We start from the raw sequence: 27,364 nt of genomic DNA, 5'->3' as shown, positions 1-27,364 counted from the left end.
CAGGTCTGCAGTCCAGATTTTCATTTATTCGAAACAATTTGTGGGACAGTTGTTGCCACAGGAAAACCATCTGGGATTTCCATGGAGTGTGGTAAAGTTTAGATCACAGGATTCCCCCCGCTTTGGTTGCCCCCTTTTGTTTTGATTGGCTATGTGGAGCACGACAGTGGTGGTCAAATTCGCATCAGTTGATTATATACGTGGCAAAGTATTCGCCCTGAAGCTATTTTTCATCTTTAACATGAGTTATTTACAGAACAAAACATTTCCAGTATTGTATATCTGATTATTCATCCCTGTGAGCGGTAATAACTGGAAATATCCTTACAAAATTGGTTGGTGAGGAAACTGGCCGTGTAAAGTTACAGGGTTCTGTGAGTTTTGGATCACTTTGGAACTTCTGTTACATTGACTGAAAATAGAATATGTGGTGGGATTGCATAGAATAAAACAGTGATCACATTTATTAAAATTCATAATGAAAAATCAAAACGGATTGCACTGTTGCTTGTTTTTGTTTTGTTTATTTTTTTATTCAAATAGAAATTCCAGTGTGAGCCGTCAACCATGTTTTCTTCGAAACTAGACAACAGAGAATGGTAATCAAGAAAAAAGGCATACTCATCTTCCTTGTTTTGTTTGAGACTGTCCAACAGAAATAGTAAATGAAGACATAATGGCATATTATATACATTTGCTGTATGAAAAATACCTACACACATACATTTTTAAAGTCATGCCTGGCATAAAATTGCGTCTTGGTGGACATACTTGATGGCTTTTTTTTAAATAGTACACTAAAGTCGACTCCTTATATTCATCTTGCTTTCCTAATTTCAAGTGAAAAGTTGCAACAATTATAGAATGTAAGGGAACTTGTGCACCCTGCGGAGATAATTGCCAGCATACCTCTTTGCCAGCCATATGTTACATTTTTGTGGCAAAACTGGAATGTATTAGTCCTGGAAATGAACTTCACTGTCGTACGCTTGGGATTGCAAAAGGCAGATATATTTTAACAAATTCATTGTAGCTATATGGTTGTGCAAACATTTTAGATTTATATTCTGTATTATAAAACATTCTTCATTTAAAGCAACCTCTTTGCAAGCACAAATCTTAAAATTATATGTACTTCTTCATTGATCGTTTACTGATGTGATCCAGTTTTTACAAATAAGATTTAAGTCCGCGCATCAGGACGATGAAGGGTCTCAGAACCAGAACTCGGAAACAACGATGTAGATGACGACGATGTTGCGATGAGAGATGAATCCAGACTTGATGTAGTTTAAGGCCACCTGCAACTCAATATCTCGAGGTCCAGGGATTGGTTTCACCTGGCGTACCACACCTGAGAAAATGATAAAAGAAGGATAAAAGCAAATATTTTGCTTCCTAACTTATTTTCACAAGTGCAAAAACTAAATGATCACCCCATAGGTATTTTTAATCGTATTCTTGGAACTTTTCTCCCAGTAAAAAAATTAATCATATATATATATATATATATATATATATATATATATATATATATATATATATATATATATATATATATATATATATATATATATATATATATCATCTCATCTCATCTCATCTCATTAGCTTCACCGCTTATCCTCAGTACTGCTGGAGACCATCCTAGCAATCATCGGGCAGTGGGCAGGGGACACCCTGAACTGGTTGCCAGCCAATCGCAGGGCACACAGGGACATACATATACCGTATATATATATATATATATATATATATATATATATATATATATATATATATATAAATATATATATATATATATATGTATATGTATATATGTATATGTATATGTATATATGTATATATGTATATGTATATATATATATATGTATATATATATATATGTATATGTATATATGGGCACACAGGGACATGTCCAAATTGTCCCTAGGTGTGAATGAACGAGCGAGTTGTCTGTCCCTGTGTGCCCTGCGATTGGCTGGCAACCAGTTCAGGGTGTCCCCTACCCACTGCCCGATGATTGCTGGGATGGGCTCCAGCACCCCCGCGACCCTACTGAGGATAAGCGGTGCAGCTAATGAGATGAGATGAGATATATATATATATATATATATATATATATATATATATATATATATATATATATATATGGCCGGCAAGACGGGGCAGTGGTTAGCCCGTGTGCGGCACAGTTCTGAGGTCAAGACATCGAAACACCTTTTTTTTCCTGTGGTACCCGTAGCAGCAATACGGCGGACAATCCTTCTAGGTGAGCCTCATGTTATGAAAAATGAATTTAAAAATTTTTCAAAATACAAGTATTTAAAAACAAGTTCAAACATTTTTGCCTATTATTTACACCAATTTTGTTATTTGTTTAGTGATTTCGATTTTTTTTTTAACACTATTGGGCGTTGAATAATACACACTGTACCCTTAAAAGGACATTGTGTAATATCTAGTGCCTCCTAGTGGTAAAAAAAAAAACTTTCATCCAGTAAGGGCCCGGTCACACAGCCGTTTGCGTCTGTATCGCGGGTAAAATTTTGCCATTTTTTTTTTGCCCGTGGTTGCCCGCGATGGAAAATGCGCAAAATTGGCCAACCCGCTGTTCATCGGTGGTATGCCCGCAAAACAGACGCCGGCGACTGTTCCGCTCCCTCATCGCGTCATTTCCGCGTCATTTCGGCGTGTGGACCACGGGTATAAAAGCTGCCGAGCCGGTGTTATGCGGAGAAATGCATCCTTGCCGAGATTTGCATCCCCTCGCTACTACAACCACTTTTACCTCGTTTTATCTCACTTTTAGGGAATTTAATGGCGAACATATAACCAAAACCACTTCGTCTTGCATTTATTGGGAATGTAATACAACTTAAACTATTCCGTCTTTGTATTTGTTGTGAATGTAATCGAACGGTAATGCACGCCGTATACAAATCACTTTTGAGCAGGTAACATGTTTATTTTGCCTTTTTCTATTCAAATCGCTCGTATTGAAACTGTTATGCACTCTACCATAAAGCTTATTTCTGCATAATAAGCTTTACGGTAGAGTGCATAACAGTTCTTAAAAGTGATTTATATACGGTGTGCATTACCGTTCGATTACGTTCACAACAAAAACAAAGACGGTTATTGTTCTATCTTCGTTATTCATTATCCATTATCCGTTATCGGTCAGTTCATAATACGCTACAAAGCCTAGGAGCCTGGACACTTACTCTCAGCCAAAAGGGCAAGCTAAGGTCCTAGCCCTAAAGCCTTGCTGCGATCATTGCGAATGCACCGTTCCGACCAACTCATGCCGTCACTTTTAAAATCTTACGGTGATCCATGTTCACCCCTTGACGTCTTGAGCACAACTGACGTGTGCTCGGCAAATCGCGCTGTATATACGCGGAGAAAGGCGTTTGACCGTCACACGCGTAACACGCTAATTTCACGTAATAACACCGCGATACAGGTGCAGAACATGCTATGACCGTGCTCCACCCACGATTACCCGCTGAAATTTCGCGTCCTACCCACGTGTAACCACGCCCTGGCCGCGGCCATAGCACGTCGTTCCGCGTCATTTCCGCGTCATTGCCTTGTGTGTACCACGTGTGCCGCCCGCGGTTAACATGTGGTCTAAAGTTTTGAGCAGCGCAAAACTTTTTCGCGCGGCCAACCGCGTGTAAACTTCCGACCGCGTGAAAAGCACGGCTGTATCTCGTCTGTATGGCGATCTCAAAGCGTCCAACAGCGTCTGCTTCACAGGCAGAAATTTCTGTTCGTGATTCAGCCTCGATACGCCCGTGAAAGGCTGTGTGACCGGGCCCTAAAAGTTTTGAGCAGCGCAAAACTTTTTCGCGCTGCCAACCGCGTGTGAATTTCCGACCGCGTGTAAAGCACTGCTGTATCTCGTCTGTATGGCGATCTCAAAGCGTCCAACAGCGTCTGCTTCACAGGCAGAAATTTCTGGCCGTGATTCAGCCTCGATACAGACGCAAATGGCTGTGTGACCGGGCCCTTAAAATGGAATAACATAAATAAATAATCACACCAATGTTAATTGTTATAGAAAAAAATCGTAGGTTGAGACATTTACATTTATTTTACAACGCGGAATCCCCACTAAGATCGGCGCCATTTTTGTCCGGCATCATGCCACCATGGAAGGTCGTGTATCACTGGCCCGTGGTCATGCCAGACAAAACAGTACTATCTAATGGTTAAATATTACGCATTAGGGCTTTAATGCTTCCTGTTAAATATATTTTTTTAAGAGGGGGAGGCACGCAAAGGGACACATGGGACAAGACAACACAATTTTTAAAGAAGTATTTCAATGAACCTAATCTATCAATCTGTCTTTCTATTAATTTACATATACTGTCATCATATTGTTACCATTTTTGTCTGGCAGGACAGATTAAAAAGCTTTACATAGCCATGGTTTGTTCAACCCGGATTAAGCCGATTTATGGCCAATTCCATGGATTATTTTTGTCAAATAGTGAACCTTTTTCACATACCCAGGACATAACCTTTATTAACTCGCTTCACAATGTCGTAAGAGTCATGGTCGTCCGTCCTCAGCATTTCAAAGATCACGTCGATGTTCCTGCTAGTGAAATGAGCCGGCATGGACGTCCTCAGCAAAACGATTTCTGTGGAGGGGCAGAGATTTGTACAGCACCTAGCGGAGTATTCGGTTCCGTTTCACCTTCGGGTTGATCCAGTTTTCTGTAGGTGGGCAACGAGATGATGGTGTAGGTGACGATTTGGACCGGGTCTTGAAGGCAGTCCAAGTTGTTGGGGTGGCAGGCTTTGTGGCAACGCATGCTGACCGAGTCCTTGCTCATTGATCTGAGGTCAGAAGAGGAAGATACATGTGAAAAAAACCACAGGGAACATTTTTTTGTCTGAAACAAATCACTTCGATATTAAAAAAGAAAACCTGGCAGGAGCTGAATAGAGTAATCTACCTTTCCGAAGGGAATGAGTGCTTCCAAATGAGTCCAAAACCGATGCTCCATCTTTACAATAACACTTACCCGAATGAATACAGAGGGGCTTTCAAAATAAAACCACAAAAGAATTGCACAGGGACCAAATCCAGCCAGCAGGTGAGTCCAAATTGTTCACTGGCTATTTTGTTCAAGGCTCTATGGTCGTCCAAAAAAAATGTACACTACCAAAAGTTTGAGGTCGCACAGACAATTGTGTTTTCCATGAAAAAGTCTGACGGTGTTGTCAAATGTCTGAGTTTTTTTTTTGCCCATATTAATCTCTTCCATGTGTTGGCCAGTCTCAGGTGTGGCTTTTTCTTTCCCACTCTGCCTTAGAGGCCATCATCTCTGAGTTGCCTCTTCACTGTAGACGTTGACATTGGTGTTTTGCGGGTACTCTTTAAAAAGCTGATAGTTGAGAACCCATAAGTCATCTATTTCTTAAACTAGAGACTATAATGTACTTGTCTTGCTTGGTTGTGCTCCCCCTTCTCATTCTACTCTGTTTAAAATCTGTTTGTGCTGTTCTCTGAAGAGAGTAATACACTCTGTTGTAGGAGATCTTCAGTTTCTTGGCTATTTCTTAAAACAAGAATAAACTGTCAAGTGTCACATGAAAGTTCTCAATTTCTGGCTATTTTGAAAGTTTAATCACATACACAAATGTGACACTCAAGATGCTCGATTAGATCCAAGGAAGGTCAGTTTTATTGATTCTTTAACCATCTAAACTGCTGTGCTGACAATCCATTAGCCTTCTAATGCAATTGGCAAACACAATACAGTAAAACACAGGACTGCTAGAAATGGGCTTCTATTGTAGATATTACATTAAAAACTAGACATTTGTAGAAAAAAATTGTCATTTACCACATTAACAATGTAAGGCGTGTGTTTCTGATTAGTCTGATGATATTTTGTTATTTTCATTTTTAAAAATAGTGCTTTTTCTGAAAAAATAAAGACATTTCTGGGTGACTGCAAAACCTTTGAAAAATAATGTATATTGTTATGATACAATAAATACAGGGTCAACATTTTGTCCAATAATACATAGCCGAACAAAAATGAGACTCCAAAATTGGCGGGATACCGTAATCATTTGACGAGGTGGGCCCCTCCGATCCAAAAGCTTACCGTCAAGGCAGTTATTAGACTTTCTTTTTTTTCAATCAACCTCTCGTAGGAAAGAGGAACAATTGGAAAATAAAAAGGGTCCGCTTATGTTTACCAGCTGACTGACGCCGCTACTGCCATTTCAGTTTCCTTTACAAAAAATGAAGTGTTAACCACTTGACTCCGATACTTGGGGGCAACATCCATCATAAGTGGTTCCACCTCTAATTGGGTCACAGTGCTGATGGTGGCCGGGGGCCCACAGGTGCCCAAAAAGAACGGGTCACGCTTATTTTTCCTGCTGTCTGTCGAGGAGGTTGGGAATACTTGCTCTCGAAAAGATGAATGTTGAAGAGAAGAAGCAAGTATTGTGTGTTGCATGGAAAGTTAATTTTCACGTGTCTTTTTGATCATTTAAATGCAAAATCATAAAAAGGTAAACGATGGCAAGGTGCCTCTCAGATGGGGATGGAAAGAGGCCTAATTGTCGACAGCTAACTAGTGCCACTTGTAGGTTAAAAGGTGTACTACAAAATGTTACCACAGATGTCAACGTCCTACTTTTCTCCTGCTGTACATTTACTGTACACATTTTTGGTTCATTAGCAAACTGGATTATTTATCTGTATAATCTGCAACCAGAAATAATAATTAAAAAAAAAAAAAGTCCCAAACTTAGTTAGAGTGTAAAATACATAATTATTGAAGAATAATATTTTGTGTTGGCATTTATTTGTTTAAACAGAGCATTTTCATGAATTTCAAAGAGCACATAAAAAATGTTTTTTTCACAGCGCCTATCTGCTCTTATCTTGCTTTTAGCAAAGATGTTTGGGGCGGAACTCATTTGGCGATTGGTGGACTTGGAAAAGAGTGACTTCATGCTCGTCTCTGCATTTTTTTTTGCTAGTGTAGCATGAAAATTGTAAAAGTAAGAAAAGCCGTTATTTTTCGTGACTTAACCATTGATTTCTCAGCACTATTACCTGGTGAGTAGAGGCCAGAGCGAGAACCTCACTTGCAATGCGACTTTTGGCGATAGTGGGCGCAAACCACAAACCCTGGCGAAAATACTGCGGTATTTTTCATCCGAAATTAGCTCAGAAGAGAGCTTCAAAGAAAGACCCAGTGTCCCTGCAAGCTTGGCCAAAAAGAGTGCATCCTTACCCAGTGAGTGGAGAGCAAAGATAGGCTCCAAATGAACATAATCGTAACCCTAAAACGCCTTGCCCATGATAGTGCGCAATTCGCCTGGTAAAACAAGTCCCAGAGATTGTCTTATTGGAACCCTATCTCCATCATCACAAGCTTTCCTCTAGCGCGTATGGGTCTTCTTTGTACATCAGTGAACAATCGTCGTTGTAATCTAGCCCGGAATGTATAAAGGTGGTGTCTGCGACTTTAAATTTTGCTACTCTCTGCCGCCATCCCCTGGCTTAATGTCATGAATACAGCCTCCTCTGTCAGCTCATTCATCAAGTAAAGTACCAATAATCTCTTCTTTTTAAATCTATTTGAGGGTTTGTGTTGGCGTTTGGATTGTATTTAAAAAAGGCCTGTTCTTACTCACCAACAAAAAAAACATGATCGAGCATTAATTGTTTTTTTAATTTCATAAAACACAGCTTTGTCAAGAAAGTAATATCACAGACGGTGAGTGCAAAAATCAATCAAACTTTAAAGGCAAATTCTATTTTTGAAAAATGGTTCACACTAGAGGTTCGATCGGGCCTCAAATTTCCAGCCCGACCCAACCCGGGCCCACGGGTATTAAAGCCCGACCCAGCCTGAACAATTAACTTGATTTGAGGGATTAAGCCCAAAGAAAACCCAAATTTTCATATTTTGTTTGTGAGGGCATGACCCGAACCCGAACTTAATGATCTTCCCTTTAGTTCACATTATATGCATAATTTCAAAGTAACAAGAACACAAAAAAGTGAATGAATGCAGCATCCTCAAAATGTCCCTTCAATTCTAATATGAAGTTGGGAATAAACGATGATAACTGGTGGATCTCTTCTATAACTCTTCCAAGGGTTGGCTGGGAAGCATGTGTGTGACAAACACGGCCACCTTGGCCACGTACAGGTGGGATGTCCCAGCGCGGGTCATCGTCATTTCCAAGGTCAAAAGAAAGTCCCAGGGATTTGCCACAGGGCGCTGCAGCGAGACGACTCCTTCTCGGACGGCAAAAAAGCCCTCGTCGTCCCCAGACCTTATGGTCAACCGCAGTTCGTCACCTGGGATAAGATTAGGGGGGCCCATCCGGAAGATGGAAGCGGGGACGGGTATGCCAGTGGGCACTGCAACATTGTAGAAGCTGATTCTCAACGGCAACGACAAACATGCCGCGAGGTCTCGTGACGACTCGCAGGCTATACGGTCGCAACGGCTGGAAAGGAGACATGAAAGGTTGATGGAGGGGACACACCAATGGGAGTTGGGGCAACAAGAGGAAGGATGCTGACATCCAGTCATTTTCTGTGCTCTTTATTGTGTTAGGAACCACAGTTAGTTATATGAGTATATATATATTAGAAGGAATAATTACCAATCATTGTAAATGACAGAAAGAAAATAAATCGTTTTTCCTTATATTTTTCACTTGTATGCATGTTATTATTGACATATTTAGTAAAATTTCCATTATAGTAGGCTAGTAGTTCAATGAATTAAATAATGAGATAACGATACGCGAAACTCCACAGAGTAGGCTGGCTGATTTTTAACATGGGGTCTGATTAATGGATCGCGGCCACAGAGGTGCTGTTCATTTTTGATTGAAAGAATGGAAAAAAGAGCTGCACGTATGGCACAAATCTGCTCACTCGGCCCCCACGACCGGTGATAATGGATAGTCGCCACACGTGTGCTTTTCATTTTAGGCTGAAAGAACGCGAGAAAAATCTTCACATATGACGCAAATAGGCTCTCTCAGCAATAATTGATTGGGGATAAGAGATCACAGCCAAAACAGTGCAGTTTATTTCAGGCAGGCCATAATGCCATGCTTTATCAATCCGAGCTAAAAATAACCTGGACAATTTTGTGTGATTTAAAAGAACAAACAGTTGTTTTGTTTGAAAAAAAGAAGGACATACAGTAAATTACTGTTGGAGTAATTGTTGGGGTAACAGACACAATTTTTTGGATGTACATTATTTCAAACAAACCAATTTACTTTAGATTTTTACAAAATATTATATTGCCTAATTCTAAATTGCTTAATTTGGGTTTTGGTTTTAAAAAAAAGACATTCGGGTAAATCTTTTTTTTCAAAAACCGGCAAAGTTACGGGAACATCTTTTTTTTTTTTAAACTGATTATTGAAAGTAGTTAGCATAATTTCTTTCTTCTACAGCGGATCATCATAAAAACCCACTTAACTATCAATAGCTTACACAACTTAACTCATCAAGACAAATAAATTTTTTTTTAGCAGCGTTGTTTTGTTCCAAACAAGCCATTTTTTTGTGTTTGTTAAAAACATTTTAGGGGCTTGGTTGTGAAAAGAAAATGACATGTATTTCCATATTGAGTTATTGTTTCCATCCATCCATTATCTGCACCTCTTATCCTCAGTAGGGTCGAAGGGGTGCTGGAGCCTATCCCAGCTATTTTTGGGCAGTGGGCAGGGGACACCCTGAACTGGTTGCCAGCCAGTCGCAGGGCACACAGAGACAACTCACTCGCTCATTCACACCAAGGGACAATTTGGACCGGCCAATAAACCTAACATGCATGTTTTTGGGAATGTGGGAGGAAACCAAAGTGCTGTCCCTCCAGGACAAAAACTTGCCTTGTGCGCACTTTTGTATATACAGCAATCCAGACAGAAAGGATAAAAAAAATGCCGCCAACAAAAAAGCTCAGCTTCTATTTAGTAGACGCTCACCTTTGTGTTGCTTGCCGATAGTATGGCGGACAGTGAAAAGCAAAGCAGCGGTATCCTCCGTGGATGTTAAAGCAACCCTGCGAAGTGCCGCAAGAATGGCTTCCTGTTGCGCACTCGTCAATATCTGAGCAAAAGTAAAGATTAGATAAAAAGCTTGGTTCAGTCATTCCTAATTCAATATCACACGTATAGATAGTGTTTAGAAATATAATTATAAATATATTATACAGTTTACCTTGGCATGTGCGCCCATTAGATGCCAGGGTGTACCCCGCAGTTGGGCAGGCACAGTGGAAGCTTCCCGGTGTGTTGGAGCAGCGGTAGGCGCACACTTGACTTGCAGTGGGCAGCGCACACTCGTCGATATCTAATAATAAATACAAGATATGGGAGTAGAGAGGTACTGTAATCCCTCGCTACGTCACGCTTCGTACGTCTTAGCTTATGTGCATCACGGATATTTCAAGACTATTATTACAGAGATCATTTGAGAAAACAGTTTGAAAGGTGCTTTACAGACTTTAAAAAAAATGTTACTCTCTGCCGCTATCTCCTGCCTTAAAGTCATCATAACAGCCTCTGGGTTGGCGTTTGGACTTTTTCTCACTTTTACAAAGTTCATGCTACACTAACAAAAACTGCAATGACAAGTAATAGGTCACTCTCCAACCTCCCCGGTCACCCCTTTTTCCTCCTACCTAATGTGTTGCAAGTCCCGGAACAGACTGGCTAAAATGGAGCTAAAAGCACATAGACGCAGATGAATATATTATAAATGTAAATGTACGTAATTTACACATCCCTTTACTTAAATCCTTTTGGTGTACCAGCGTGCTTTACAAACAAAACAGTAAAATAAAATAATAAAATAAAACAGGATTAACAGAATAGGATTAAATAAAATAAAAGGGTTGTTGTGCTACAGGTTATTAAAAGACATTCTTGAGAAGTGGGTTTTCAGCCTAAATTTTAAGAGACCCAGGTCAGAAATGAGACGAATCTCGATGCTGAGCTGATTCCAGAGCCAGCTCAGATAAATACAATGCAGGCAAGGCCTTTAAGGGCTTTGAAAACAAAAAAAAATAAAAGCTAAAAAATAATATGAAAAGGACGGGAATTAAGGACAGGATTGATATGCGCACGTCTGTTGGTGTCGGTTGAAAGAACGGGAGCAGCGTTCTGCACGAATTGAATGAGACTGAGAGAGGACTGAGAGACAGCATCATAAAGTGCATTACAATAAACTAACCTTGAGCTGATTAAAGCATGTATAACTTCCTTAGGTCAGGACGGCTTAAAAACAATTAAACTTCGGCTAGAAAACGCAGCTGAAAGAAGCTCATCCTGAAAACATTGTTGGTCAAATTGGAGATGACTGTCAAAAGTCAAACACAGGCTTCTGACAGTTGAATAAAACTAGAAGACAGGGGGCAAAATGAAGCATTCGCTTTGGTAAAATAGGAGTGCTCCTTTCTCCTAAAGAAATATACAGGACCATCTAAAAAATATAACGTTTTCTGATGAAGCTCTTACTTTTCTGTAATTCTCCATAATCAGCAACATTAAAACAATAAAATAGTTGCAACGTTTAAGTTGATTTGTAATTAATCCTGAATCTTGTCTGTCATCTTCCTTTCATTGCTATGTTTCTGTTTACACTGCTTCTGGATGGGTGCTTTCATATTTAAAGGAACAGTGAGTAGTATTTAGTGTCCCCTAGTGTTACAATTTTTTTTATTTGAATAATAGGCAAAAATACATGAACTATCATACCAATGTTAATTTTTACAATTATTCATAGCTCAGTAAATGTGTATTGTTTATACATCAATAACTAGTAGTCGCCGCCATGTTTGTCTCACATCTTGCTGCTACACTGTGCTCATTTGCCACTGGTTTTCGTTCACATTATGAAATACAGTGCCATCTAGTGGTCAAATATTACACAATATACCTTTGCGCATTTAACAAATCCCATTTTAACCATTACTTGCTGCCAGGGTCAGAAATGTACCCGGAGGCCTTCACAATCAGTTCCGCAGGCCCTGTGGCTTGAAATCAGTGTCGAAAAAAGCTGTGGGTTAAGCCAATCCGATTTCGAGTTAACGGAGCCAGCACCTTCTAAAAGGTGAAAGAAAACATCAGCGGTTTCACAACCATGTTTGGTTTGGACGGGACAACAGGTGCATCATAAAGAAAAAGTGAAGAAAAAAACCCAGTGTCCACTGCTTCTGTCGAAGAGATTTTTCAGCCCTAAATCGAATAAAAAACTAATGCCAGGAATACGAAAGAACAGGCTCGACCTTCATCATTAGCTTCGATGGCAATAAAAAAGAACTTATTGAAGGTGTGGAAGGTAACTGAAAATTCTACTTATTGATGCCATCTTTTAGTTGAAATCATCATTGCATCTCTTTTTGTTGCGCGTGCAACTATGTGATATTCTTAGATGCACTTGAATAAACCATTTTTTAAAATAAACTCTTTTTTTGAATAATCTCCTATTTCATCTTTTTGGCGGCTTGGGTTGGCATTTGGATTGTATTTGAAACAGTCCTTTTCTTACTTTCACAATTTTCATGCTGGAATAAAATAAAACCACAACCACTCTGTTGAATTTTTAGATGTGGCACTACCGAAGGACTAGGTGTGAAATGCACGGCCCGCCATTAATATCAGCATGAGTCAAGAAGTGAAAATCTCACCTTCGCAAGTTTTACCATCGACCTCACTCAACTGATAACCGCGGTAACAGTAGCACTGGTAGGAGCCATAAACGTTGGCGCACTCCTGGCTGCATGGATTGGACTCACACTCGTTGATGTCTGGACAAAAATTATGATTAAAAACATTTCCTGGCAAAAGTAAAATTAAACTTATAGGTTTTGAATTCCTCACCTTCACAATTCCTGTCATCATCGGAGAGTTTGAACCCAAGTGAACAGGTGCACTGGTACGACCCCACCGTATTCACACATTCGTGGTCGCATAGTTTTCTGGGATAATATTTGCATTCGTCGACATCTACAAAAAATATGACAAAATGTTGGAAAAATGAAAGAAAGTTATCATTAAAAAAATTCTTCTTTGTCAGATACATTTATTGCACATTCAATTTTTTGGGGTTATTATTATTTTAAAGGGACCTTGTGTAATATTTGATCACTAGCTGTATTGTGTAGTACAACCAAAAACGAGAGCTACTAAGCACAGAGAAAAATGGAAAATACTCTACTAGTTACTGTATTTCCTCCTAAGCTGAGCTGCACTGGTGCATCAGCAAACCATTATCCCCAATCCCATATATGTGCGAGCGGAGATTGGCAGAAGTCAATTTTGTTGGGATGTAATCCACCCTGGCTGGAATAAAATGAAATGCACAAGTATGACTGCTATCTATTATCTCAAGTGGACTATTGCTGATTTCAGGGCCCAGCAGAACGCTTTATTTTTTTTGTTTCTGGCCAATGAAGCATGATATTGTTGCCCGTCTAAAAGGAACTGCAACATTTTGGCTGCAATCCATTTTCCCCAGTTGACTACTGCTGATAGCGAGGGCAGGGAGAGAAAATTTGTGTCACACGTGGCGTTTTTTTCTACTCTTTCCGTCTAAAATAAAAAGCACTTGTGCGGTCGTGATCCATTTTCACTAGTCGAGTATTTCTGCGAGGGCCAGCAGACCATATACTTAAAACGAGGGGGGCTTCGTTGCAAATTTTCGCATATCCTGGAGGGTTCTGGTCCCTAATAAATACTATAAACAAGGGATTACAGTATTACACTTGGAATGAGCAATATTGTTTTTGCATTTTTATTTGTATGTCGGGAAGGGGGTTGGAAACTCAAAATGTTGAAAGAGCCAAAAAAAAAAAAAACATGTTTGGAGCCGCAAAAACTTAAAATTGTTATATAAGCTTTACATGGAAGACATGACATACTGCATACAGGAAGGCCGGTAGCTGGATTTGAAACCATGACCTCAGAACTGTGCTGCAGACGCGCTAACCACTGCGCTCCCGTGCCGCCCATACTGTATAAATATATATTAGATATATTTTTGACCTCTTTACAGCCATACCACGCTGAGAACACCCGATCTCGGGAAGCTTAGCAGGGTCTGGTTGGTACTTGGATGGGAGACCACCTGGGAATACCAGGGGCTGTAAAAAGGTCATTTGGCGCACACTCGGCTGCGACAGCACTAACTATACCTCTTGGTACAGTCGGTCCTTAAGGGGACCAAATAAATTGCATTATTATATATCTATATTCATTGGAAAATAATAGGAATGTTTGTTTCACAAACCATATCACTTCCATGATCAAACATTTTTGACAAAGCACAAGGAAGTGCCAAAGAACCCCATGCAGATTGTTGACGACCCCCTGTGTAGGGTGTACGGTTAAATGGATCGTATGTTTTGAGGGTTTTTTACCTTCACAGAGCTTGTTGATGCTATTAAAGAGAAAACCACTATTGCAGTTGCAGTGATACGAGCCCACAGTGTTGACGCAGACGTGTCCTCGGCAAACATCTGTCCGACACTCGTCCACATCTGCAGAAGAAACAGAGTGAGTTGCAACTCTGAGCTTGCCAAAAGTGAAAGCGGAGCCCTACCTTCGCATTCTGTGGCGGCCGCGTTGAGGCGGTAACCTCGTCCGCAGGTGACGGCGCTCCTACGACAAAGGTACGAACCCTGAGTGTTGACGCAAATATGGCCAGTTTCGCAAGGGCTGGGCCGGGCCAAGCACTCGTCGATATCTAAACGAGAGGATGAAAATGTCTGTTTTACGTCCAGCATATTACCGCGCTCACGTTAGAAGACATATCTCAGGACTTTGTTTTTGCTCTTTCTCTTTCTCTTCAACGATTTATTAAAGGGTTATTTATAGAAATTTGTTGGTAGCTATTGGAAGTGCCTCGACACAAAACATAGCTTAACGATGATAATGATAATAACACTACTATGCTAACTTTTATCAAAAATCGGTTAGGCCGTTTTGGGGCCTGTAGACCATATACAAACACACACGCAAATCTGAATTCATACATATTATATGTATATATATATATATATATATATATATATATATATATATATATATATATATATATATATATATATATATATATATATATTATGGGCAGGGGACACCGTGAACTGGTTGCCAGCAGGGCACACAGACACAGACAACTTTATAAATTGAGGACCTGATCCACTTCACTTTCCATGATAATTTGCTGCCATCATGTAGATGTTGAGGAAAACTGCATTTACCTTCCGATTCTGTCCTACAGACACCATAGATTTTTTTGAAAAAGCACCAAGGTGCCACTAGAGAACGCCAGAGACCCGCACGCAGCTTCTGAGCAAGTTTAGCAGGTGGAGAGGTCCAACTTTGTTGGTGATAAAAAGCATCTTCCTCTGTTAGCCAGGAACCCAATGCAAGATAAAAATGCATAAGGCAGTGAACCAGTAATAACTAAAGCGCGAAAAAACAATGTGCCAATGTAAGGCCTCTTCCAAGATGACAAGATTGGAAAAGATGTTCCATTTGGTAACAATACACAAAACGTAGCCAACATCAACCAAAGGTAATAACTATTCATCCATCTATTCATTATCAGCAACGCTTATCCTCAGTAGGGTCGCGGGGGTGCTAGAGCCCATCCCAGCTCTCTTCGGGCAGTGGGCAGGGGACACCCTGAACTCGTTGCCAGCCAGTTTGATTACGAAAGATTATATTTATACCACAAGGTTCCCACTACATAATACACAATTATGCTTTGAAGAATGATTGTTTGTTTGTATTGTTTTGGGGAAGATTATTTGTTTGTTTAAGTTTTGCATAAAAAATTACCTAAATATTCAAAATGACAGTTTATAAACAGTAGATATTCATCTTTTTTTCATCAACTTAACAAGAGAAAAACAAATGCTGTTAGATGAATTGAAATACAACCTTTGGCTTTTATTTTTCTCATGTAATTTATTCAGTCCGCACATGGGTGTTATACTCTTACAAATCGTTAGGGATGTTGGATACGTTTTTTTCTTCTTATACAGATATCAAGATTATATTCTCTAGTTAAAATCAATACCATAAAATAAGACGGGTTTCGGTATTGATACCAATAAGACCGATTGGGGCTCAGCCATTTCTACAATGTGTAAAAATATTGCATACCTGTCAACCTGTACGTTTTTACCGTGCAAAGTACGTTTATTATGCATTTTAAGACGTGTACGACGTACAAGAAAATCCGTACGGAAAAACGCAAATTTGTCAATTATGGGTACCATCCTGCACACACCGACTATCACGAAACGGCAAATCAATCAAGTCAAACGAGTTCGCCGTGGTAGCCTCTATCTCTGTATCGTTTTTTTTTTCGTTGCAAACGAAGCGAGCGGTTTGATGCTACTGTGCGTATGCTTCTGCCGCCTGGGGATTTCCCATCATGCATCATTTCGTGGTAGTTGTGTAGTGAAAGGAAGTCCGTCTCTCTTTAGAGAACTGGCTTTTTCGGCTCAACTCATTAAAGAGAGCCGGCTCTCAAACGGCTCACTTGCTTTCATGCATTATGTTACAAATTACATTGCTGTATAAAGAAGTTAAGAAAAAAAGGAAATATAAAAGGAGAAAATGAAAAAAGACAGGTTTGTGGTTATCCCTTTAATCCGTATATTACCAACAATAATTTAATGCAGAAAATGAATTAATAATTTGAATAAGAAAATGTATTATTCTACTTAATTATATTTGCATGTATTTTTTCCTTCTACAGTGAACATCCAAGCCACTTAATTCTTGAACTTTTTTATAATAAACCTTATTATTGTCGAGCAACTCAGTATCTCACAACAAAATGTTAATTAACAATATATATATGATATAACGAAACACATGTACAATATAACATGTTAAACTACATAAATAAACAGGTTTGAAAAAAAAATATGATGTAAGATTTTTTTGTATTTTGTAAGGGAAAATATGACAGTTTGTAAGGGCATGGAGCCGTGGAGGTTGACAGGTATGATATTGAATCACTGTTTCAACAAAAATTAGGTTTTAAGCACAGTAAAGTGACTTTCTTTAACTTTTGAAAAGCCAATAAGATTATTGCTTTTTAGAGGGGCAGACTAGCCACTAAACCTTAATTAGTTTGTTAATTCTTGTTTTCAATTTGGAATCTTTTGTTTTGATTAGAAAGGGATCGGAATGAAATTATTTTCATCTTTATAAATGATCAACGTAATAATGTACATGATATTAAAAATATACTATTTATATTATACATTTTTATATTTGTTTTATATAATATTGAAATATTTTTCATTAGTGTTATCATTTTAATCTATTGCGGCTCTAGCATGTAGAATCTTGTTGTAATTGCTTAGATTTTTTCAAAATATAGTGTTAATTACCCAGGCAGATGCCAGCAGCATCTTGAAAAAAGCCTTCGGGACATTTCTCCTTCGGGTAACATCGGAAGGAACCTTCAGTGTTGGCGCACTCAAAGATCTCTCCGCAGTTGTGAATATTTAAAGAGCATTCGTCGATATCTAAAAAAAAAAAAGAAAGAAAGAAGATGATAAGAGCAAGGAAAGCGTGGCCGAGGATGCGGTTGGGGGAGAAGGCATCACCTTGGCATTCGTTACTGTCGGTCAGTTCGTACCCGGTGCCGCAGCCCGTTTCCCGTTGGCAGCGGAACGAGCCTTCTGTGTTGATGCACGCTTGGCCGGCGACGCAGTTGTGCCGGTTGAGCAGGCACTCGTTAATATCTAAAGAATCGAGGAATAAAAGTATAAACATAAAATATAATACATATATGAATAATAAATAGCATAAACTACAGTAGACCCTGGGATACAACACTAATCCGTCATCAGGTGGAAATCTCAAATTGAAATTGCCCTCTGGCAGGGGATGGAAATATTTAGTAATGCAGAGCTAATGACTTCCAAACCCCCAATACACCAGATAAAAACGATTAAAAAAAAAAATTAGTTTTACGTGACGTGAGCTGGTACAGTGGAGTAGCGGATGAGTGCAGAAGGGGCAGAAGACGGCGAAGGCGGATTAAATATTAAACAAATTTAAATCACTTGCAAGGACTGTAACTTAGAGTATTTAATTTGCCTCCTATTTGATAAAAGTCCAAATTGTCAATTGGTTACAGCCTTATTTCTCAGTGAGGGTAATGATTTGCGTGCCCTCTTTATATTTCTTGACAATCACAAGCTTTGTTTCTATAGTTATTATGATTTTGCTTCTCTATTTAGCAACACTGCAAGACTTGGAACCATTGCTAATAAATGCAGTAAATAAAATACAGTATTGTACCGCCGAGATAAATGGTAAATGGGCTGCATTTATATAGCGCTTTTCAAATCACTGAAGACCTCCCAAAGCGCTTTACAATGTGCTTCACACTTACCCATATTGAGAATAACCCAATCAATGTAAAAGCATTTACTCAATTATGCATTGTACATTTGATTGATTAGAATACCCCTGCATTATGTTGGGGATTGAATAAACTATTGTTGCCATAGTAACTCTAAAACACCAATGACAATGCAGTACACCACTGGGATATGCAACCCTGTTTAAGGACGCTTTATTTCACGGTGTGGAATGTTTTTTTTTTGACCCCTCTTGACAGCATTTTGCTCACTATACCACATCAAGAAACAATTATTTAACGAGCTCAAAAATGTTGAAAATTTATGTTACGCATTGGTTCATATGACAAAGTGCCTATAAGTCTATAAGATGCTATTGATTTGCCTCATAGTATTTTGAGAATGTTTATATGCTATTGGCGGAACTACCTCCCACAATGCCTTCCTCCCTAATTCAGTTCAGAATCTCGTCTGCTTTGTAAAGACTTTGTGAGTCAGTGATACTATACTACATATTTTGCTAGATATGTGTCCTGAGACATGCAGTGATGGTAAAGTGGCGAGTAAAACATAATCACCATAGAAAAATAACTTGCGATTATCAAGAGATACTGAACTTAATGAAGAGAAAGAGAGGCACTGGGGGATGTAGTTCAGATGAATTGCAAATCATCATTTTCTTTACACCATGATGACCAATAGCAGACAGGCATCTTACAGACGTAGCACTGTACGTATGAACACCACAAAGTTATAATTCGGTTCCATGTTCATCATTTTTTTTACTTCTCAGTTTAGCATCACTGCAAGCATTGGCAATTAATAATTCACCATTGTATCACCGACTCTTTAAAAAGCAAACAAGATTCTGGACTGAATGAAGCAAGAGAAAGGCATTGCATATCTATATTTTAATGATGTCGTAATGCAAACCAATATCAGACCAGCATTGTATACGACGTCGACCATTAGCAGACAGGCATCTCAGAGACATTACTTGTCATAAGCACAAATACCAATAAGGCAATTTTTTATGTTTTTGGGCACATTGAATATTTATGTCGATTGTGTATAATCGGGAAAACGCTGTAAAGAGGGGCGGAAAAAAATCGTATTCCACACCGTAAAGTGAAAACGTTACAAGGTGGGGACGCCACATCCTGGGGGTCTACTGTATGTAAGTAATCATTAAATCAAAATAAAAGCATAAAATAAACAAATAACAAAGATAATAATAATCAAAATAAATTAATATTCGAGAAATGAACTCACCTTCACAGGTTACCCCGTCGGCTCGTAGACGATAACCAACGTAACAAGCGCAGACGCCGTCCCTGATGCAACGTTGCGAACAATTCATGGCTGAAAAAAATAAAGAAACTTAATAGTAAATAAAGGAGATTTATTATCACATTTGAGGCCAAACCTGAGCAGTTGTCTGCTTCAACGAGAACATGCATGATGGTGAAATTCTCTCGGGGTGACGTGAAGCCACTCACCGCATACTCCGCCGTGAAATTGACTGTCAAAACAAACAATGACAACAAAATCGTCAATAAACATCGCAACTTGATGTATGTTATGTATTTGAAAGTTTTCCTGTGTGCTGTTATACCAGGGTAAGATTTCCTCAACTGTTTTGTTTTGGCGAGACAGATAGCTCTGCCATGCTACCAATTCCATTTTTGAAAGAGTTGTACTATTTAAATGACGGACTCTTTTGAATGAATGAATGAATGAAACTTTTCTTTTTGAGCTCTTAAAGGGACATTGTGTATTATTTTAGGATTGTTTCATTATTGCATCCAAAAATACAACAGTTATTTGAATAATAAGCAGAAAGACACAAGGTATCATATAAACCAGCATTTTTTAAATACTCGTAATTCGAGAATTTTAGTATTTTACATGACATGAGGCTCACCTAGAGGAAACTGATATAATTGTCCGCCATTTTGCTGCAAAGAGTATCCCCCCCAGAAAAAAAATACGCGGTTTGGTCACTTTAAGTGTCCGTTGTAGAAATGATTCTTTGTGCTTTGAGGCACTTGTTTTCGGTTGTACTACACAATACAGCGACATCTAGTGGTCAATTTTACACAGTGTCCTGTTAAAAATCCCATCTTTTAAGAAGCCAGCCACTAAAGTTTGTGTGTAGACGCATAATATGCAGTATATAATATTTGCATTTTGTGCTACGATACCAACAAGCACAAACAAGTAGTTGAAAACTAAAAGACTCATAAAATAAAATCAACATTTCAAACAGCTAATGCTAATAAGTGCAAAACAAACAACAAATATTTTCTAACATAATTTGTTTTGAGAATCAAAAAAAAAACTTATAACCAGTGTTCCCTCTAAGGGCCCGGTCACACAGCCTTATGCGTCTGCATCGCGGGTAAAAATTTTTGCCCGCGGTAGAAAATGCGCAAAATTGGCCAACCCACTGTTCATCCGTGGTATGCCCGCAAAACAGACAGCGGCGACTGTTCCGCTTCCTCATCGCGTCAGTTCCACGTCCTTTCCACGTGTGGACCACGAGTATTAAAGCTGCCGAGCCGGGCTGTAGAAATCATTACCGCTCAAGACACAGTCCCGTGAATATAAAGATTTCAAGCTATGGCACCGAAGAAGAAGCTAATATGTTATTATTGTAATAGTTTTTCATTTTTATTTTATTATTTTGTTATGAAATGAAAAGAAATGTCAAGAAATAAAAATGGATTAAGACGAGGTCACTACGGTGACGGTGATCCATGTTCACCCCTTGACGTCTCGAGCACAACTAACGTGTGCTCGGCAAATCGCGCTGAATGTACGCGGAGAAAGGCGTCTGACCGTCACACGCGTTACACACGCTAATTCACGTAATAACACCGCGATACAGGCGCAGAACAAACATGCTATGACCGTGCTCCACCCACGATTACCCGCTGAAATTTCCCGTCCTACCCATGTGTAACCACGCCCTGGCCGCGGCCAGAGCACGTCGTTCCGCGTCTGTACCGCATCATATCTGCGTGTGTACCACGTGTGCCGCCCGCGGTTACCTGTGGTCTAAAGTTTTGAGCAGCGCAAAACTTTTTCGCGCGGCCAACCGCGTGTGAATTTCTTGCCGCGTGTAAAGCACGGCTGTATCTCGTCTGTATCGCGATCTCAAAGCGTCCAACAGCGTCTGCTTCACGGGCAGAAATTTCTGGTCGTGACCGGGCCCTAAGCTGCGTGCGTGCGCAATTGCGCACTGCTCGCACATTCTCAGGCGCACAAGAAAATATAGCCAGCGCACAAAAATGAGGGCTCAAAATTACTAATTAAGAAGCGACTTAAGTCAAAGTTACAGTGCATGAAGGTAAAAATACACGGGTTCCCCTGACGTTCCGCTTAAATGCGGTATTTTGAAGTCGAGTCGAAGTACAGTAGAACGAAGTTGAGTAAAGTTAGTAGTGAACCGGCTTCTTCGGCTCGGCTTCCTAAAAGGAACCGGCTCTTTCGGGTCCTAAACGGCTCTTCAGGTTGTTTTTGCTTCTTTAATCCCAACATGACCAAATATTATGTAAAATTATGCACAACACGACTTAAAGGAAGGGGGGAATAGAAAAAAAAAGAAAAAAATACCAAAATGAAAAAGTAGTAAAAAGCTGAGAAAAAAAGAAACAAAAGGAAAAGGAAAAAAGAAGGAAAAATTTAGAAAAAAAGTCAGAAAAAAGAAAAAAAAGAAATGTAGGAAAAAAGTAAATAGAGAACAAAAAGAAAAAAGTAACAAAAAAGTAAAAAAAAAACCACTGAAAAAAAGAGAAAAAGTTTGTGTTGCATTCAAATAATTTCCAATTATATCAAGTGAATCTTGTTGCCAACATTGTACTTCCACTAAAAAATGTGATTAAGTACAGTTCTGTATCTTACAACCGACTAAATAAGCCCCCAAAAATGTTAATATTGTGTGACAAAATATTTTAGGAAATAAAAAGAAATGGATATCTTGTGAAAGATGGGCAGCACGGCGGCGCAGTGGTTAGCGCTTGTGCGGCACAGTTCATGTCATGGGAACCTGTCGTGGGTTCAAATCCAGCTCCAGACTTTCTGTGCGGAGTTTGTATGTTCTCCCCGTGCTTGCGTGGGTTTCCTCCGGGCACTCCGGTTTCCTCCCACATTCCAAAAACATGTATTTCAGGTGAATTGGCCGGTCCAAATTGTCCCTAGGTGTGAATGAGCGAATGAGTTGTCTGTCCCCGTGTGCCCTGCGATTGGCTGGCAACCAGTTCAGGGTGTCCCCTGCCCACTGCCCGAAGATGGCTGGGATGGGCTCCAGCCCCCCCCCGCGACCCTAATGAGGATAAGCGGTATGGCTAATGAGATGAGATGAGAGATCTTGTGAAAGAATTGTAAGAACAAACGACATTTGTAGGCAGTACAACCTTTGCAATAGTACATGAGTCAATTCATTCAAAGGAGAAAAATAATTTTGCATTGCCTGAAACTCAGCAAAATGTAACTTGATGTCAAGTTTTGGACATGTTTGATAATTAATTATCTTGCCACACTTTGGATTATGGTTGCTCACTGTTGTTTCAAGCGTTGCTCACCGACTTTGTGTGAACGCTCAGACCCGTGGAAAATTAGAGGGAACATTGCTTATAACTAATAATAAATGTAAAGGATCAATACTGTGTCTACGGTGTAGATACAATACCGATTCCAAAAAGGTAGATAAAATGTCATTATTCTTTTCATGTTATGTTATTTAATCCTACACAGGTATCTCATCTCATCTCATTAGCTGTACCGCTTATCCTCATTAGGGTCGCGGGGGTGCTGGAGCCCATCCCAGCCATCTCCGGGCAGTGGGCAGGGGACACCCTGAACTGGTTGCCAGCCAATCGCAGGGCACACGGGGACAGACAACTCACTCGCTCAATCACACCTAGAGACGATTTGGACCGGCCAATTCACCTGAAATGCATGTTTTTGGAATGTGGGAGGAAACCGGAGTGCCCGGAGGAAACCCATGCAAGCACGGGGAGAACATACAAACTCCGCACAGGAAGTCTGGAACTGGATTTGAACCCACGCAGGAGGTTCCCATGACTTGAACTGTGCCGCACATGCGCTAACCACTGCGCCGCCGTGCTGCCCCCTACACAGGTATATTACACATATTTCATATAGTACACATAGTACTTACTTCATTCTATTTTGTCATTTTAATGTTTTTAGCAGGGGTACTTGCTGTTTTGTAACCAATTACCACAAGTTTTTGTCCCCCGCTATACAGCAATTTCATTCTGCGATTCTCACCCCAGAACAGATATCATGTCCAGGGGGTCTACTGTTATTGTATTTTCACAACAACTTTTAAACTGTCAGTACAAAAGCACTGGACTGGAATTGGTCTATTATTGGAACATGTCATTACTGTACTTCCAATGGTGCATAGATAATCGGGATATCAGAAACGTAAGCGTGCCTCACCTGAAGTCGAATTGAATCCCACAGTGAAGTTTGAGCTGCAGCAATTTTGAGCGATTTTCAGGCACTCTTTACCCAGTGACATGTAAGTCAACCCGCAGGAAGGTTCTTGGTCCGCCAATGCCCTTCCCAACATGCAGCAGTCGCAGCACCTCTAAACACACCACCATGGAATTGATCAAAAATGAAAATGCACAAAGAGCAGGAATGCAATGCAACGCGTCACCTTGGCGATCCGATTCTCCCAAGGCTTCCCGGGGAAGAAGTGGCTCTCGCAGGCCTCCTGCCATCTGGCCAGAGAGGCCCCGGCTTTGCAAAGCCGTTCCTCCACCAGCGCCGTGCAGCATTGCTCCTGAGCAAGCCTAAGAGAACAACGGGAGAACGGTACTTGGAAATAATAGCAAAAATCCAAGTTACTTTGTAAGTAGCCTTTGTATCACCACTTCTGTTTTGTAGCAGCGAGTTAACAAAACCCAACCCCTATCAATTACATTCTAGGGAGGAAGGGTGGATAGACAGCTGGATGGATGGATGGATGGATGGATGGATGGATGGATGGATGGATGGATGGATGGATGGATGGATGGATGGATGGATGGATGGATGGATGGATGGATGGATTGATTGGTGCGGGTTAGAATGGGTGGTTGGATTGGATAGATGAATGGATGGATGATAGATGAATGGATGGATGGATTGGATAGATGGATATATCAATGACAAATGGATGAATGGATGGATTGGTGGGGGTTTGAATGGTGGTTAGATTGGATAGACGGATGGATGATGGATGGATGGATAGATGATAGATGGATGAATGGATGGATTGATTGGTGGGAGGTTTGGATGGGTGGCTGTATTTAATGGATGGATCGATGGATAGACAGCTGGATGGATGGATGGATGGATTGATTGGAGGGGGTATGAGTGGGTGGTTGGATTGGATGGGTGGATAGATCGATGACAGATGGATGAATGGATGGATTGTCCTGGATTCCGTAGCGCCCCTAAGGCTTAAATCACGACCTAAAAGACGCACGCCTTGGTTTACTGATGAAACTAGATCGCTTAAACAAGACTGCAGGAAATCTGAAAGAAAATGGCACGCTACCAAGCTTGAGGTTTTCCGTCAAACCTGGTGTGACAACTTGTTAAAGTATAAAGCAGCCCTTGCCTCTGCAAAATCAGCCTATTTTTCGAAGGTGATTGCTGCACAGAAGATTGGTGGGAGGTTTGGATAGGTGGCTGTATTTAATGGATGGATAGATGGATGGATGGATTGATTGATTGATTGGAGGGGGTTGAATGGGTGGTTGGATTGGATGGATGGATGGATGGATGGATGGATGGATGGATGGATGGATGGATGGATGGATGGAAGTATGAATGTATTGATGAAAAATGACAAGTAAGTAATCTGAAAGAAATGGATTAACTCATGTGCATTGCAAAAACGAATTTGAATTCTGGGTTTTGATTTGGATCCTTTAATTTTTGGGGATAAATCACCCAAAGGAAATAGATTGTGGGGAGAAAAATGCAACTTTTTAGCTTGACCTGTATATATTTTAGTGCCTTGGGTTGACAGGTATGTGAGTACTCGCTAGTAAACATCAAACTCCATGTGTAGACCAGATGCTGTTTGAGAAGAGTTTCAAGTGCTCGAGGGGTTCACTTCACAAAATGTTCTCCCACGCATGTTTTCCTGCCTCATAAAATCTCCATTCATCCTCTGAAATTCTGTACTGATTATCATTTTTTGGATTATAGTATAATTTGGTTTGGAAATACAGTGAAACCTTGTTATAACTCGTTACACTTTTCACGGTCTTGCATCGTGTATTGTGTTTGTCTCGGTCACTGGTAGCCTACGACAACGCCATCGTCGCTTTCTTAAATTGTCGTTATAAGCCACGAGTGAAGCAATGCATTTTGTACACTGGACATTTAAAATTTCTGAACAAAATACTTTTTTATTATTTTTTATTTAGGATCTAATATCAGTATTGTCACATGCTGCAGCCCATCAATCCCGAAATGAAATGAAATGATCTGCATTTATATAGCGCTTTTCAAGTCAATGACTTCCCAAAGCGCTTTACATTGTGCTTCACATTTCCCAATAGCGGCCGTGATCTGTGCAGCCATGTAAGGCGCTAACCTGCTTATTGGAGGTATTGGGGGTTCAGTGTCTTACCCAAGGACACTTCGGCATGTAACACGGACAAGCCGGGATTCGAACTGGGATCCCTTAATCCTAAAACGATCGCTCTACCTCCTGAGCTACTGCCGCCCATTTCGTGAGGTCCGGCTCATCTCTGAAGAGATGGATGATGCTTTACACCGAAAAACAACGGCGACCAAAAGATGAAAGTGATGAATCTGAGTCAAACCAGAAGGCTTAACCTGGTACTGGTAACCATGGAAACCAGGACTATATGTTTCATGTGGTGGAGGCTACCCCTACTAAAAAAAACGATGTGGAGAGGGATGGGGGACGCCAGGCTTTACTTGCCCAGACACATCACAGGAAGTCTAGCAATTATGGGATCCGTGAACCGCAAACAATAGAAAATATATGGTAAATAAAATAAAGATATTTAGATAAATTATCTATGTTTTTATTCTACATAGTATTTATTGCTATGAGGTGGCTTGTTTTTTTTTCCAAGGTCTATTACCAAAGAATAAAGGGACTTGCAGTCATTTATAAGGGGAGCAATTGGCTGAGATTGAAGGGTATGTAAATGATCTATTACTTTCTCTTTGTAATGATTGGAATTATGATTTGATAAAAGAACATTTTTGTGAATAAAAAAAACGTGTGTACAGTACTTCTATTTGTTAAACAAATGCTTGAATTTGCTAAATAAGGTGTGTTCTGTTTTTAAAGTATAATACAGTATTTAATTGAATAATAACTGTAAAAAGGGAATATGGGTGTGTTCTTCACGGATGTACACCAACATAGGTTCTTTTTGGAACGTAACCCTCGCGATAAACGAGGGATCGCTGTATGACAAAACCTAACGCGCAAAAAGCAAATAAACACAGGGTTTCTCCCTTAGCAGATGACAAAAGTTGCAAAGCAGGCAGACAAGGTGTGCTCCTTACCTGCACGCGTGGAAATTAGAGATGTAAGGGAGGTTGTTGCAATTGGGAAGGGTTCGAGCTCTCTCCTTGCCGTCCTCGCAGCAGCCGTGCAAAGTGTGCGGGTGCAACGAATCGATCGAACCTTAAGAAAGCGGCGAGACAAACAATAATTCCTTCCACCTCTATCATTATAAATCAGGTCGATGGGTTCACGTTCTCACCGTACACAAGAGGAAACGCGCACAAAGAGAGGAATAAAGTCCAAAGTGCCATCACGGGGTGTGGAGTTGCGTGTCGACTCCTTGCGAGTTGCGCAGAGAAGAACGCGCGTCTCGGGTGCGCGATGGAGTAAGTGAGATCTTGCGTGGGGGGAG

General features: G+C 40.1%; 1 protein-coding gene across 2 annotated transcripts; it reads right to left on the bottom strand.

Annotated features, from left to right (window-relative positions):
• Positions 1-508: 508 nt before the first annotated feature.
• On the bottom strand, positions 509-27,364 carry LOC148357072 (fibulin-1-like). Of its 2 annotated transcripts, XM_088347708.1 has the most exons (17): positions 27,212-27,364; positions 27,012-27,132; positions 24,124-24,259; positions 23,901-24,051; positions 19,855-19,950; positions 19,701-19,790; positions 17,667-17,804; positions 17,448-17,585; positions 14,633-14,776; positions 14,451-14,570; positions 12,913-13,038; positions 12,720-12,839; positions 10,250-10,381; positions 10,015-10,138; positions 4,715-4,857; positions 4,524-4,658; positions 509-1,354 (listed from the first exon to the last, which is right to left on the bottom strand). In XM_088347708.1, exons 1-17 carry the CDS (start codon positions 27,261-27,263, stop codon positions 1,215-1,217), a joined length of 2,106 nt encoding a protein of 701 aa, XP_088203834.1. In that variant the 5' UTR covers positions 27,264-27,364; the 3' UTR covers positions 509-1,214. The 2 variants fall into 2 exon arrangements, with proteins under 2 accessions (XP_088203834.1, XP_088203836.1); XM_088347710.1 differs by lacking the exons at positions 509-1,354; positions 4,524-4,658; positions 4,715-4,857 and adding an exon at positions 7,706-8,511.

The sequence above is a fragment of the Urocampus carinirostris genome, chromosome 11, assembly GCF_059441175.1.
Source record: "Urocampus carinirostris isolate Australia breed hairy pipefish chromosome 11, RoL_Ucar_1.0, whole genome shotgun sequence".
Lineage (NCBI taxonomy): Eukaryota > Metazoa > Chordata > Actinopteri > Syngnathiformes > Syngnathidae > Urocampus > Urocampus carinirostris.
Note: the sequence above shows the minus strand (reverse complement) of the source record. Positions and strands in the feature narration are given on the sequence as shown.